Source organism: Paracoccidioides lutzii (genome assembly GCF_000150705.2).
Source record: "Paracoccidioides lutzii Pb01 unplaced genomic scaffold supercont2.18, whole genome shotgun sequence".
NCBI lineage: Eukaryota > Fungi > Ascomycota > Eurotiomycetes > Onygenales > Ajellomycetaceae > Paracoccidioides > Paracoccidioides lutzii.
Genome location: NW_015440964.1, coordinates 195,689 through 209,290, shown reverse-complemented (window position 1 = coordinate 209,290; position 13,602 = coordinate 195,689). Strand labels below are relative to the sequence as shown.

The 13,602-nt window shown below is 45.0% G+C and overlaps 4 protein-coding genes across 4 annotated transcripts; 1 reads left to right on the top strand and 3 right to left on the bottom strand.

Moving 5' to 3' along the window:
- Positions 1 to 1,123: 1,123 nt before the first annotated feature.
- PAAG_06357 (MFS sugar transporter) lies at positions 1,124 to 3,715 on the bottom strand (the record flags this gene model as incomplete). Its single annotated transcript, XM_015845868.1, has 11 exons — positions 1,124 to 1,294; positions 1,431 to 1,557; positions 1,634 to 1,730; positions 1,846 to 2,095; positions 2,169 to 2,224; positions 2,297 to 2,387; positions 2,452 to 2,894; positions 2,972 to 3,082; positions 3,161 to 3,301; positions 3,392 to 3,536; positions 3,599 to 3,715. 11 exons carry the CDS (start codon positions 3,713 to 3,715, stop codon positions 1,124 to 1,126), a joined length of 1,749 nt encoding a protein of 582 aa, XP_015700094.1.
- Positions 3,716 to 6,346: 2,631 nt separating this feature from the next.
- PAAG_06356 (hypothetical protein) lies at positions 6,347 to 7,489 on the bottom strand (the record flags this gene model as incomplete). The annotated part of the gene is made up of 1 exon (XM_002791571.1): positions 6,347 to 7,489. One exon carries the CDS (start codon positions 7,487 to 7,489, stop codon positions 6,347 to 6,349), a length of 1,143 nt encoding a protein of 380 aa, XP_002791617.1.
- Positions 7,490 to 8,308: 819 nt separating this feature from the next.
- PAAG_06355 (hypothetical protein) lies at positions 8,309 to 8,977 on the top strand (the record flags this gene model as incomplete). The annotated part of the gene is made up of 1 exon (XM_002791570.2): positions 8,309 to 8,977. One exon carries the CDS (start codon positions 8,309 to 8,311, stop codon positions 8,975 to 8,977), a length of 669 nt encoding a protein of 222 aa, XP_002791616.2.
- A 1,582-nt stretch (positions 8,978 to 10,559) lies between these two features.
- PAAG_06354 (hypothetical protein) lies at positions 10,560 to 13,337 on the bottom strand (the record flags this gene model as incomplete). The annotated part of the gene is made up of 1 exon (XM_002791569.1): positions 10,560 to 13,337. One exon carries the CDS (start codon positions 13,335 to 13,337, stop codon positions 10,560 to 10,562), a length of 2,778 nt encoding a protein of 925 aa, XP_002791615.1.
- Positions 13,338 to 13,602: the final 265 nt, after the last annotated feature.

Sequence of the window (13,602 nt, the reverse complement as noted above, 5' to 3'; positions counted from 1 at the left end):
TGGACTGAGAGCAGAAGAAGGGGGCGAAAAAGGCTACCTAGGTTTACACGTTCCGTGTTCTGTTCTGTTCATATATTGCAGTCGGCTTTTTTTTTTTTTTTTTGGCGCGTGCTGTACTATACAAAAACATAGAAAAGCTAAATGATACCATAGAAGTTGAAAAGGATGAAAATCACAAAGTCCCTTTTCATGTAGCCTGTGCGCAAATGTCTTTCCGGGCCAGAGAAGAGAATGGCCAGAGTAGAGAATGGGCACCTACAGCGTGCAGCATCCACTGATTCGGGTTGCCCTCCCAAATATCTCCCAGGGCGGATGAAGTCCAAGAGACATCGGGTGGTGCAAAAGCTTTCTATTCAAACCAATTTTCCTCCCCCCTAAACGCCGATAGATAGGAGTCCAATTCTTTCAATCCTAAGGAAAACCAGTTCATACACACATACAGTGCATCGAATTCATGCCTGCTTTTACCCCTTTCTTCCATTCTTCTCCCTTCAGTTTTTTCTATAGAAATAACTGCAGCTCAGCGAATCACCCAAACGACTAGATCAATACCCATTATTACCACTGTCCTCCGCATGCAAGGGAGGCAGCTAGCTATTGCAGCATCAGCAAAACTGAGGAGAATCACACTGGACGGGGAAAAGAGGATAAAGGATATGGTGGCAGGTAGAACAAGAACTTTGGCACCTCAATGCAGCTCTTGCGCTCATATTATTTCCATGCTAGTCATAGTCTGAGCAAGCTGAGCAATCTTGGTCAAGAAGAGAGTACTCGAAGCGGGAGCCATATCCAGATATGAGACACACCGAGCTGATGGTACCAACGCTGGAATGGAGCCTTTGGATTGGACACGACGTGGCCTCCGCAGCGATGTGGAAGGGAGGATTTTTTTCTTCTTCTTTTTTTTAAAATATTTGCCTCCATCTCGTCCTCTAAGCTTATTAAACCAACATAATGTGCGTGTGTACCACCTCGCAAAAGCATTCTCATCACCAACCATAGTTACAGTATCCGGGATCCTTTGACATTTATGCACTTCCTTCTGAGACATTGCATGCATTTCAAACACCAGTCTGCTAATTCCCTCAAGAATACACCGTACGCTGTCAAAGCTCACCCCGCTTCACCGTCCTCGGCTCTCTTGTGTGACCACCAAGTCCCTTTTGAACTCGGACTTTTCCAACTCCATGGCCATTAGTGGCGTTCCCCGCAATTCTGCCTCGATCTGCATGATACGCCGCTGTTCTTCATGCGCGGCTGTATCACCAAAAACGAGGTCCATATCTTCTAGAGTCTGCTTTTAACAGAAAGTGAGTGTCTGGTGAGCCTCTTGCTTTGTAACTTATGGGTATAAATTGTAACAGAGCAAAAGAAAGAAATGGGAAAGTAAAAAAGAAAAAGAAAAAAAAAATAACAAAAAGAAAACCTACCTTTCCTCTCGTTTCAGGAATGAAGAAGAAGGCAAAGAGAAGGCCGAGTAAACAGTTTGCCGCAAAGAAAATATATGTTCCCCAGGTTATGCATTCGAGCATCTTGGGGGCGACAAGCCCAATTATACTAAAACGTTCGGGATTCGTTAGCCTCTATATAATTAGAAATAGTCCAAGGGTTTTTCTCTTTTGCGGCTCCTTACAAATTGCACATCCATGTCACAGAGATAGTTATCGAAACAGCCTTTGAACGAATGGAAGAATTGAAGATTTCAGAGGGAAGAACCCACGCAATTGGCGCTGGAGTTTTGTCGATTTTAGCATAGACCTCTCTACAAGAGAGATATGAATTAAACTCGGGATTTCCACGACCCCTATTCACTATTAAACAGAATTAGATAGATAGATTACATACCGAACGAATACGAAAAATTTATATCATAGACGTAAACAAAAATCATACCGGCCCATGCGGCTGCTTGGTGGTTAATGAGGGTCGATCCGTAATGACCAATGATGGCACCCACGATGGTAAGTGAGATGCAGGTTCCAGCTCCACCGTACATGAGCAGGATCCTGCGGCCAACTCGATCTATAAGGAAGAGGGCAGGAAGCGTGCTGAGACAGTTAACGATGCCATAAACACCGGTAGCCAGTAGTGAAATCTGGGTTAAACCGGGTGGTTAGAATGGGATCTTCCTGTTCTAATTGGGTTTTCAATGTCTGGGGATTTGTAACTGTATTTTTACTAAGGCCTAGTTGGCCAAAGATCACAGGTGCGTAGTATATCATCGCTGTAATTTCAAGAGTCAGTTGCTGTCTACAATAAATACATCAATGACGCAAAGATTCCTTTACCAACTGACCATTGCACCCCATAAACTGCTGAAAATACATCATGCAGCATCCAATTGCCAGTCGTTTAGATCTTGACCGGGTGCTAAACAGGGAGAAGTACTGCCACAATATTAGCTAAATCCACGTTGTATAGCAATATCACAAGCCCTCAGAATCCACATACCTGCGCCACATGCAACTTCACCCCACTCAAATCTCCGTAGTATTCTCTGGCAAATGCGTTTTCAAGAATCACAGATGCTTTTATTCCCAAATATTCAGTCATTAGATCTGGATTGTCGGTGGACTTCCGTCGAAGTCTGCACAACGTATTAAGCGCATCCCCATCCATATCTTTCATAAGCGACCATCTAGGTGAATCAGGGAAGAAAAACATCGCCACCCCCAGAATAATGGCAGGGAGTATTTGTATGCCAAATGGAATCCGCCAAGCTAAACCGGATTGACCATCACAACCGTTCGGGCCGACATCATGATATGGGTCGAAGGTATGAGAATGAGAGGTTCCTCCTGAGTGTGTCATGTTGGAGGTGCAGTGTGACCCTCCAATGTAATTTGAACCGTATTCAATCCAATAGCTCAGTAGAATACCAAGCGTAATCGAAACTGTTGTACGCAAGGTCAGAAACTTCGGGATAATTGAACTGGAGGACTGCAAATGGTGAAAAACTAAATCTACTTACGTTGGTGAAATAATATGAGTGTGCCCCTGATTGACGGCAACGAAACCTCACTAATGTACAGAGGAACAACCATAGTCAATTGCCCAACAGCAAAACCACCAATCGCACGGCCTAAATGAAGGAGCGCAGTCCTGTCAGTGCCACACTGGTCCTTGGAAGAAGAGAGGAAAAAAATAGTTTTCCCATTACCCATGAAGAGCATTGTCAGATTAACCGCTCCCGCTTGGATAGCAGAGCCGATCGAGAAAATGGCGACTGCCACGATAATGGACAGCCTTCTGCCAACATAGTCTGCAAAAGGTCCATTAACCAGAGAACCTAGCCAGGCAGCTAAACAACGCTATTAGAACAACAGTTTATATGCTCTAAAATCTGGCTTGGCCCACCGAAGATACTACTCTCTCGGGCATCCGAACGTACTCAATAGCAGCGTCGACACAAACCACCCTTTGAACCTGCTATCTGAATAAACTCTGGGAAACGAAGCTCCAAAAGACTCCATAGTGAGTACTCCAGACACGACGCCCTGGTCATAACCAAAAAGAAGGCCACCAATTGAGGAAAACTGTGAACCCATGCGCCGTTAAGCTATGTGCTCTGAATCCGAGTAGAAGCTCTTTCACATACCAAGACAACTCCAAACAAGAACAGATTGCTTGAAAGCACACGGAATACCCCTGACTTTGACCTGCGAGCCTCACCTTGAGAGGAAGCAGCGTCATCATGGATGAATTGCTGTGTCATCGCGAACAAGCTAGGAATTGGAATTCTGCGATTAGGAAATATGCAGCGGGACTCAAAAGGAGGCCAGGGGCCTGACAAGGACAAAGATATCCCCAGGCTAAACAAACCATTCAAGCCGGACAGAAAGAAGAAGAAGAAGGAGAAGAAAAAACCAAATGAAGTATGAAACAGATAATATCAGTGGCATTGGGGGTGTTCTTCTGTGGTCAACTGCAATCGCCATATCTTCATCCTCGATGTGGTGCCCCTTCTCAACATCATATAGCAGCAAGCAACCAAGATTATCAGTAAACAACTGTTTATTAGGAATTAAGATCCGATCGTCCATAGGACCGGCAGTTAAAGTAGTTGGCAGCGGATGTCCGCGGTTCTCGAGTGTGAGACGGCTAATGTACCCCATTATGCCCAACGCTAAAATGTCGAGGTGGACTAACAAATAGTTCTTTAATCCGTATATTATTGGCTATAGTTAAATATTTCTCAGAAAATCTCCTCCTCGTAGAAGTGGACATGCCTTACAATGAACTTTATTATCATGATTGCCAGTAAACTACTGTATGTACGTGGCTCTGAGACAAAAGCTTATCTTAATTTTCATACTATCTAACAGGTTAGAAGAGAGGAATTATACCCGAAAAACCTACGTATTTGGGGAATAAATGGGCACATCTATCCGGATTGACCTTGGTTCCTTGAATGCATGTGGCAATTAGTGGGTAACAGATCAAAACATGTGAGGGCTGCGAGCTGGCATGTCACAGTTTCAACTTTGGAAAAGATCGAATCAGTTTACACAAACTTGAGCTCTCAATAACTTAGTTACCTTGAAATGGGAGCAGACAAAGTAGTGCCCTTCTGTATTCTCCCGGTGGGACAACAAGATGTATTTCATGATAGAAATCGTATCTCTTCGTTTCCCCCATACTATCGGAGATACTGGCATTGAATTCCTGCTAGTTGACAGAAAACATCTGTGGCATGGCGACGACAAATGCATCGGTTTGCTCGTACAGAGTGGTCTGCAGATAATTAATCCCAACCCGTGCACAGGTCACTCATTGAACAGACTCGACCTCAGGAGTCGGAGTTAGGGTCAAGACGTCATAATACTATACTACCTGCAAGCTGCCCATGAAATTGAGCATTCATATGGCCAAAAAAAATGAAAATGAAAATGAAAATTTACCTAGACTTGTTCCAATTTTTCCGACCAGGAAGTCTTAATATCTGATTAGGAGTGGTAAAAGATGCCCCGTTCGATTGCTTGCCAGGACCCTTTCCATAACCAGCAGGGTAACTAGAGACGATCCCACTATCCATGTTTCATCTTCATAGGTTCCTAGGTACCCTCCCGGGGAAATGCTGCATCCCATTAGGAATTTATGTTGACCTTGAAACACAGACGTCTATTCCAACGTACTTCCACGCAATGATGCGAGCCAAGGATTTTATAGATCTTGGGAGTGTCCTGGAGGAGAGGGAGCCGTTATCGAACAAACAATACCTCCGGATATTTTGTCTCACTGGGGACCAATCCGGGCAGTGATGAGGTTGATATTGTGGCTACGACGGTAGTTAATTCTCGTTCCGACCCTATTCAGCCAGACTTAGACAATACCACGAAAAAATGAAAGCAAGAGGATGTTTTAATTCCCATGTTAAAACCGGAAGATCGGAGTAGTGCTTTAAAAGATCGTATCACAGAGCCGTAGCTGAAACAGATTTAGAGGCATTTTTGCGCCCCAAAGAGATGAATGAGTTGTTTAACCATCATGTCGTGTATCGCCGCCCAAACTGGTCTGGTCTTAATTCGGTCACGTTTGTTTGTTGACAATATTAGAGTTCCTGGCATTATCTTCTAAATGTCATTATCAGTCAATCAGTTTTGGGAGCGGGGGTTTCAAACCTTGCAATTCCAGCGTTACCGTTCGTCGCGGAGACGAGCCCTCCCAACAGCAATCAGCACCCCAAGTAGTTGGCAGCGACCCTAGAGAATTTGCAGAGTGGAATGGAGATCAGCGTGTTTGTGCTTCCAGGGCTCATGTTTATATGGAAATGTTGGGGAGACGAATGTATCCTCCCGTTGAATCCCAGAAAACCCCTCAGCAAGGAAGTCAATTGCACTAATGGGTACATCATGTTCAATCCTTTCTATACATCTAGATCTAATTCTTCTCTATGGCTGTTCACAATATTCTATATTTTTGTACCAACGGGCTGTCGACGTCCCCCACTCCAATGAGGCATGAGATAAGGCGCTGTGCATTGGTGAATATACCATTTTTACCTGACCTCTCGGATTCAAGCGGATATCGGTTGGGGTTGGTGATGAAAGGAAGAGGAACTTATTATTGGTCGATCTCTTCCCGGAAAGAAAATCCCAATGATAGGGTTCGATCTAGACGGCCCTAATGGCAACCGAGAAAGCATTTTTCCATATTGCGGAAAAACTATGGAGAATCAGGACGTCTTTCCCAAAGGCCTCACGTATCATCGTTTGGATGATTTCCAGGCTGGGATTTTGCATTGTGAGGACATGTGGTACAAGGTTTGCCAAATCGCGACTCTATATCCATAACGGATATCTAGGGGATATCGGCGTTGGAAGGTTATGGTCGTGGAAAGTATCGTTTAGTTGGGGAGTTCAACTGTTTGGGTAGAAGGTTCTGGAGCACTGGAATTATGCATTTCGACCTTCCTCTTCTGAAAACGGCCTTGCATCCAGCATCTGTACATCTTCAGTTTCCGTTGCCGATTGACGATTAGTCGCCGGTCAACTCCAAGGTCTAATATTTCAAATCCGGCATCGTCTGGTGGCGCTTCTGGAAATGAGCATGTTCTACGTGCATCGATGCTCCTCCCATTTTCGGGAATTCCGTTCTGAGGACTCCATCGACCCCAGATACGGATCAGCTCATCTTTCTCGAAAAAATAGACTCTCGTTCCATCCCCCCTGACGTAAAAGTTTTCGCCCATCCACCGCCCGCTCTTAAATCGCACCTGCGCGAGATCCCCCCTCCCATAATCTCTAAAAAGCACATCTCCCCCAGGCTTCAGAACTCGGTAAATGTTTTCCACCGCACGTCCCCACTCATTGGGCGATAGTGCTGAAAAGATAAAAATCATCACAACCACGTCCACAGAATCTGGTCCAAGTCCGGGTGGAAATGAATCTCCCTCTACCTCAACCGAAACATCCCATACATCCGCTTGCATATACTTCTCATCATAGTATTCACTCTTGCGCATAACTTCAACTGCTTTTTTAGAGTAATCGCACGCATGCAGCCTAAGCCGCTCATTCTTATTACTTGCGAGGATCGGAAAAGCAGAGTTACCCGCACCCGCGCCAACCTCCAAGATAACCTTGGGCCCCGCGTCTGCTTGCGTTACTTCGGCCAGGATAGGGAATTCTTGCTGCAGCCATTTGCGATTCTTGAAGAAATTGCTCGTATTGTGTTTGTAAAATAAGTTCCAGAATTTGGATGGGTTGGCGTTGTATTTCTCGCGAGCGTCTTCGGGGACAGGTGACTCCTTTTGCTTCAGGTATTGAAGCTCCGCATACTCGCGGTACTCAGCGTCAGTTTCGACGTGATCCCATGCGTTGAACTCAAATACATCGTCGCCTTCTTCGAGATAGCGCGAGCCGAATTGGAAGGGATCTGTTCTCTTCTCATTGCTGGCGGGGTCGTGGGAGCGATGGCGGGGTACCGGCTGAACAGCCCGGGCAATAGCTTCATAGTCGTCATTTCCCTCCAGCTGTAAGGGAGGCATTATATCGCTTCTCCCAAACTGTGCAAAATGGGTGGGTATAAAGGGCGAAATCAAAATGCTAAAGGGGAAATGTTGTAGAAACAAATTTTCCATTCCAAAGTTGATTGTAAATTCAACGGATCATTGTTTCTCCGTGACAAGCTAAGATAAAGTTCGGAGCCATGTGATCGAGGGGTTTCGGATAAATAGTTCATCCCCGCATTTCGTGCCTCGAAATCAGCTTACCAGGGTACAACTAGCGCATGTAAAATTACCTCGCTTGATCCAATAGCAACAGCCCAATTGATGACTACCAGTTTCACTTTGAGCCGCGTCAGGTGTTGTAATGTACGGTCATCGTAGCACGCCCTGTTGGGAGGCTGAGTCGGTCTGGGCAAAACCATCCCGTAGCTAACTGTTAGGGGGAAAAGACGTTTTAAACGTCCACGATGTACGAAGCTGGTCCTTGAAGGCATCAACAACGTCCAATTCTCGTGAATCCTACCACTGTGCATGTTGTAAATCTTGATTTTGTTGTTGATCCTCTTTGCGTAAATCCCTTTCTGGCCTTGTTTGTTGCCGTCTTTCCTTGCCTTGGTGCAGCTTCCCCTTATCTTTTTCGTCCCTTGAGTTGTCCTTTATCACAATGTTTATCCAAAAATAGATCTGGCTTTTTTCTGGCTCTCGCCAAAGGACAAGGGAAACATTCGCCCTATCACCAGACTCTCCTATCTCCTTGACCCAAGTTCTATTTTACTGCTTTTCTGCCATCGTTCTTATTCTTTTCAACAAGAATTCAACGGTATCCCGTTCCTATCGACAGATATATCGTCTGAAAAGATGTCCTTCCTTGGAAGCTTCTGTTGCTTCTTTCCCACCCGAAGACAGCTCCCATACTCTCCCACACTTCATCGGCAGCCTTATGATCCTCAAGCAGGTTTCAGGCATAGTCGCGGGGCCGGTGGAGACGTGGATGCGCCCGGCATAGATGAACCATATCTATCTATGGCTCCTCTACCAAGATACACCCCACGACCTATGAGCCTCCACGAAAAGACGCTTGCATTTCAACACCAACACTCTGATTTCCCACGATTTGAGAAAAACCCGAACGAATTTGAGCGGGAACTTGCTTCGCCTCATTTCGATAACCTCTCTGATGCCTCGTCAGTTGTGTCAGTGCCAAGCAGTTTTGGAAATACGTCAACTGCAACGACAGAAACCCCTCCTCCTCCATATTCGTCCAACTCGTCAAGAGCTCCATCCCGCCGCTCAATGTCCATATCTGTGTCAACTCAGGGGACCGGTTTCACCAATGCTAGCCTAGAAAGCTCTGATCTCCAATCGCTTGATATCCAGCTTCCTCTACCTCCACCTTCTGCGCTATATAGATCTCATTCCGCAGATCAGTTCCCGGAAACCAGCCGCGAGGGCTATAGACGCTCATTAGATGAACAAACAAATCGGTCATTATCTTCATTACCTCCGGCCTATCCGAGAAGAGAGTAGTTTAATCCCAATGCTACGCATAACAGTTCAATAGATTGCGGGATTTGTGTCCCGCAACACCAGAAGGACCTATCTTTCTATCTCCTATGATGTACGTTCGGGTGTACAAGCTCAATCCTGTCGAAGGAACCTTGTCATCAATGCGTATCTAATTCATGAACTCATCGTCCTCCACTCCTCCTTATCTGAACCTTTCATTGCATCAGTTGACACAACACTCCACGTCATCTGTATTTATTAGTATATTCACTGCTGGTTCTCTTTTCATTTTCAGATATTTTGAGTAGATAAGCATCTCAGAATTTACAGCATTGAAATGTTCATTTATCTCTGACTATTTTTATTATATTATATTATATTTATTTACTTAATTACTTCATACGCACTATCCGTTCCCCGTATAGATGTCGTCCCCTGCAACGAAAGCAATTTATGCACCTTTCCATCCTGCATATAGAAACGATTCTTTTATCTTCCTACAAACACCGACGTTCAAAAAGTCCACTCTTATCACAAATAGGGCTACTGTTCAATTGATAGGTTCATACTGATGAATAACATCTTCCTTTCCACCTTTCTGATTTCATCTCCTTGGATTCCGTTCACTTACTCTCCTCATTTTCAACCTTTCGTAATATCAAATCCACTTTAAATATTTTGAGTTTCTAATTTTTTATTTGAAGAGAGTGGGGCGGTTTTGATCCACTTCATTCGTATTATTTTGTGTTATCAAAGGAACTTAAGAATGTGGTGTCTGGTGAAGGCTGGTTGGGATACAGATATTTTAATATATGAGAATGACATTACCATCACCATCATTATTTGAAACTCATTTACGAACTCTGTAGATAAGCACATGTATCATTCTTTTTTCATTTTTCAGTTGAATATTGTTGAAACTACTAATAAATTTAAAGCTGAGTAACTAACCAGCACAATATTGATCAACTAACTGGTCAAGTGTACTTCATAAAGTAATGAATTTAAATACTTCTCTTCACAGATTTAATAGCTGTTACCGCATTCTGTATTGATTTATTCAGTGAAGTAAAACTCAACATTAATTATTTATTAGAAGATAAGGAATGGGGCTGAATTATTAAAGACCCATAATTAATGTAACATAAATGCAAGTCTATGTCCATAAATGAATAATTAGGGATGATTTTTATCTTCTGGAACTTTTCATTTCACTAGATTCTCAAAGAAGATCATACAGAGAAGGTTATATGAAAAATTATATGTGAAATGGAGACTTGAAAGAGTTAAATGGAAATGAATGAAAAGGAAATAAGCCTTTTAAAGATTGCAAAAGAATACGCACCGAAATTGCAATTGAAGGACGATAGATGAATATCAATAGTTCTTAGATAAAAGCAAGAAAAACCATATCACTCCAACCCTGACATTGAATAGAAATTAGGAAAGACTGCAGCCTAAGAAACGCATTAACATAGTCAAAGGTGAAACAGCAAGAGGAGAAAAAAAAATCACTATGCTAGACATTTCAAGATTAACAAGTCATGAGAGGAAGGAAATCGTCAGGTAAGGAACAAGGATGACACCCTTTTCAAGATCCTCATCATTCGACCAGTAACTCCGTCTCCTCTGATAGGCTGCCATTATCGTCATAATAGTCGTTAATCGCAGGGTCCAGTTGGGGAACATGTAGCTGGCTCGATGGGTGGGTGGGGTTGAAGTTCGGAGTTTGATTATTACCATCACCGTTATTGTTGTCGCCTGAAGGGGCTGAGGTGAGATTTTGAGAGGCAGAATCAGACCCTGCTACATCATCATAATCGTCATCATCGCCTTCATCATCCTCACCATCTTCACCGCCACTGTCACCTCCAAGTCCTTGAGCTTCATGCTCGCCAATGTTCCGCAACAACCCCACAAAGAATTGTCCCGCAAATAACGCAACTTCATTAGCCAGGTTGCGCTCCATGGCAATTTCGATCATTTCCAGATCGCGTTTCTGCTTTTCCTCGCGTTGTATACGCTCCTCCTCAATACGGCGGCAGGTTCCATCGAGCTCCTTGGCGAGATAGCAGTTGGGACACATGTAGTTAAGATTGCAGTATGAACATGAGCAAGGCGGGTTTTCTTGGATGCAGTCTTGACATACATGCACTGAGCAGGATGTGCATTCTCGTAGAACGCTGGAGCAGCGTTGACGTTGATCTCCCACAGCTCTGTATTGAGGGCAGAAGATGGATTGGCACCCCATCCACCTTTTACGGGCTTCTGGAGATGCTTCGAAATATACGGAGGCGGGTGATGAGGAGCGACTGTGGTTGTTAGAGGTAGAGGAGGGAGTTTGAATCATAGAACTTTGATGGATAGTGGGCTGGTTGGATGGGGTTATATGGGTTGGTACGGGTTCGCTGGTTGAAATGGAGGCATCGGATAATTGAGAGGATAAAGCATTTATCATGGCTAGGTTGAAACGAGGCGATGACGTCGAATATTCAGCAGCAGGTCGGCCTCTGGTGGTGCTAGGTTGGCCTGGATCCGCTGGTGAGGGTGTATTTTGAACAAGTGCTTCCGCTTGGCCCTCTCCAGGAGATGACGCGGTGTTTGCAAGATGCATTTTTTCCATAACAAGATCCCGGTATCCGCATATTCGAAGACGTAAACCTCGCAGATCATGTTCCATACATAAAGGCTTAGTGCAACCCTTACAGTGCACTTTCCATTGTGGCCTATCGAAGCATTGTTGACATAGATTTCTAGGGCAGATAGAGGCCTGGTAGTCGGGTGGACCAAGTAGCCAGCGCATCATTTCCGCATGGCCTTCCGGACGGCTGTGGTCCGGTGGGTTTCCGTACGCATCCTTGGGGAAAGTCTTGAGCCACTCATTCGTTGAGAATTCGAGATCTTCCCACCCTTGGCCGCGAGGCAGGGGTGTCGCCCGGAGCCGATCGACGTCTCTGTTGGCTATTCCCAGACTGATCCCGCCACCACCACTAAATGCAGGCTCAGTACAGCACCAGTGAAATTTCAAATTAGGATAAAAGAAACCATTGTTTGGAGCTTGGCTTTGATCCAAAATTTCTTCCTGCATAACGCATGGAGATACCGCTGTTCCTGGTGCCCACCACAAATGTTCACTCGTAGCACCCTCCCTTGGTTTCCTTCGGGCATATGGGCGGTCGAATGCGCAGCTATAACAAAGAGTCCTGCGACAGCCAACACAGTGCATTAAGACGCTGCATTGTTCACACCGCTCTAAAATAAGCTCGTCGCACTCATCACAAGTTATATTCTTCACAAAACGAGTGTGACTTTGTCGTAGATGGGTAGGGACCGTTTTCCCTTCTCCGTATTCGGGTCCATCAGCTGTTCCCAGAGCTTCGCCAAAGCAGCCTGTTTCGTCGTGCTCCCAAAGCCGCCCATCCCGCTTCGAAGTTCTACCATCCCTTTCATTTATTGCTCCAATCCAATTTTTTGATCTCCACAACCTGTCAAACACAACCCACACTTCCCGCGTTCCCTGCGGTGACCTGGATGAAACATAACCCTTTCTCCTGAAGCAACGCGCCGCAGGAGTGGTGCACCATGCAGTATCTGTCCAAATCCCTAGCATATGACACAGCTTAACAAAATCGTGAGTGGGTTCAGCATCAGAATCCCGGCGGAGCAGAGAAGATGAGAGATAAGGACGACGTCTGTGATGGCGGCATCGATAAGCGTATAAGCTTTTAAGAGCAAGACGTTTTGTTGGGGTAGGATTCTCAGGATTATGTAGCAGGTCCGCATCGTATTGGAGTTTGAACATAGTGAGATATGGGATAATATGGTATTTCAATGACACGTTCTTACAACCTCGTACTGAAAGATGTTCGAGGGTATCCCTTCGCATATTCAGCACAGTAGATGTGAGGTTTTGCCCATTCACTGCCGTATTATCCAAATCCAAGCTCCTCAGCGTCGGGCTGAATGGCAGGATGACCTGGAGAAGTAGTTGGTCGAGAGCATAGGGTTGCCGCTGCGCCGACACACCGTCTGTCCCATTGGAGACTGGCCTTGTTTGGGTACCGGACGGGAAGAACAGACGGAAAGATAGATACTGCCATGCTGTCGGGTATGATCTGAGAAGGCTCCTGAGATAACGAGAGGTATGGTAGAGTTGGAAAATGGTATCTGTTGGCGCCTGGAGGAGGAAAGACTCGAATATGGGTGCGTGGGTAGAGAACACTCGTTCAAACGTAGATAGTGATCGTTCAGTAGGAGTTTCAATCTTCACGTCGGGGTCAGTCAAAGTGGAACCGGCGTGCATAGAGGATACTGGAGAGTCCGGCCCTTGCAGGTCACCGGCCAGGAACAGGTTCGGAGAAAATTGAATAGAGTAACTCATGGTAACAGACGATTGAGGGAGGCTGATGCGGAGGTTAAGGCAAAATGAAATGATATTGAGGATAGAATCATCATACTCTGGAAGGGAAACGAATCACATCGGAGGACTCGAAATAAGGGGGACAGGTCGAGGTATTAGCCAAGAGGGACCAGCTATCTGGGTGAGCATGCAAAGAATTATTTGCAAGCATTAAATGTATCTGTATCTGAGTTAGAATGAGGCTGTTTTCTTAATATTCGTTGCTGTGTCACATGAAATCAGTTTG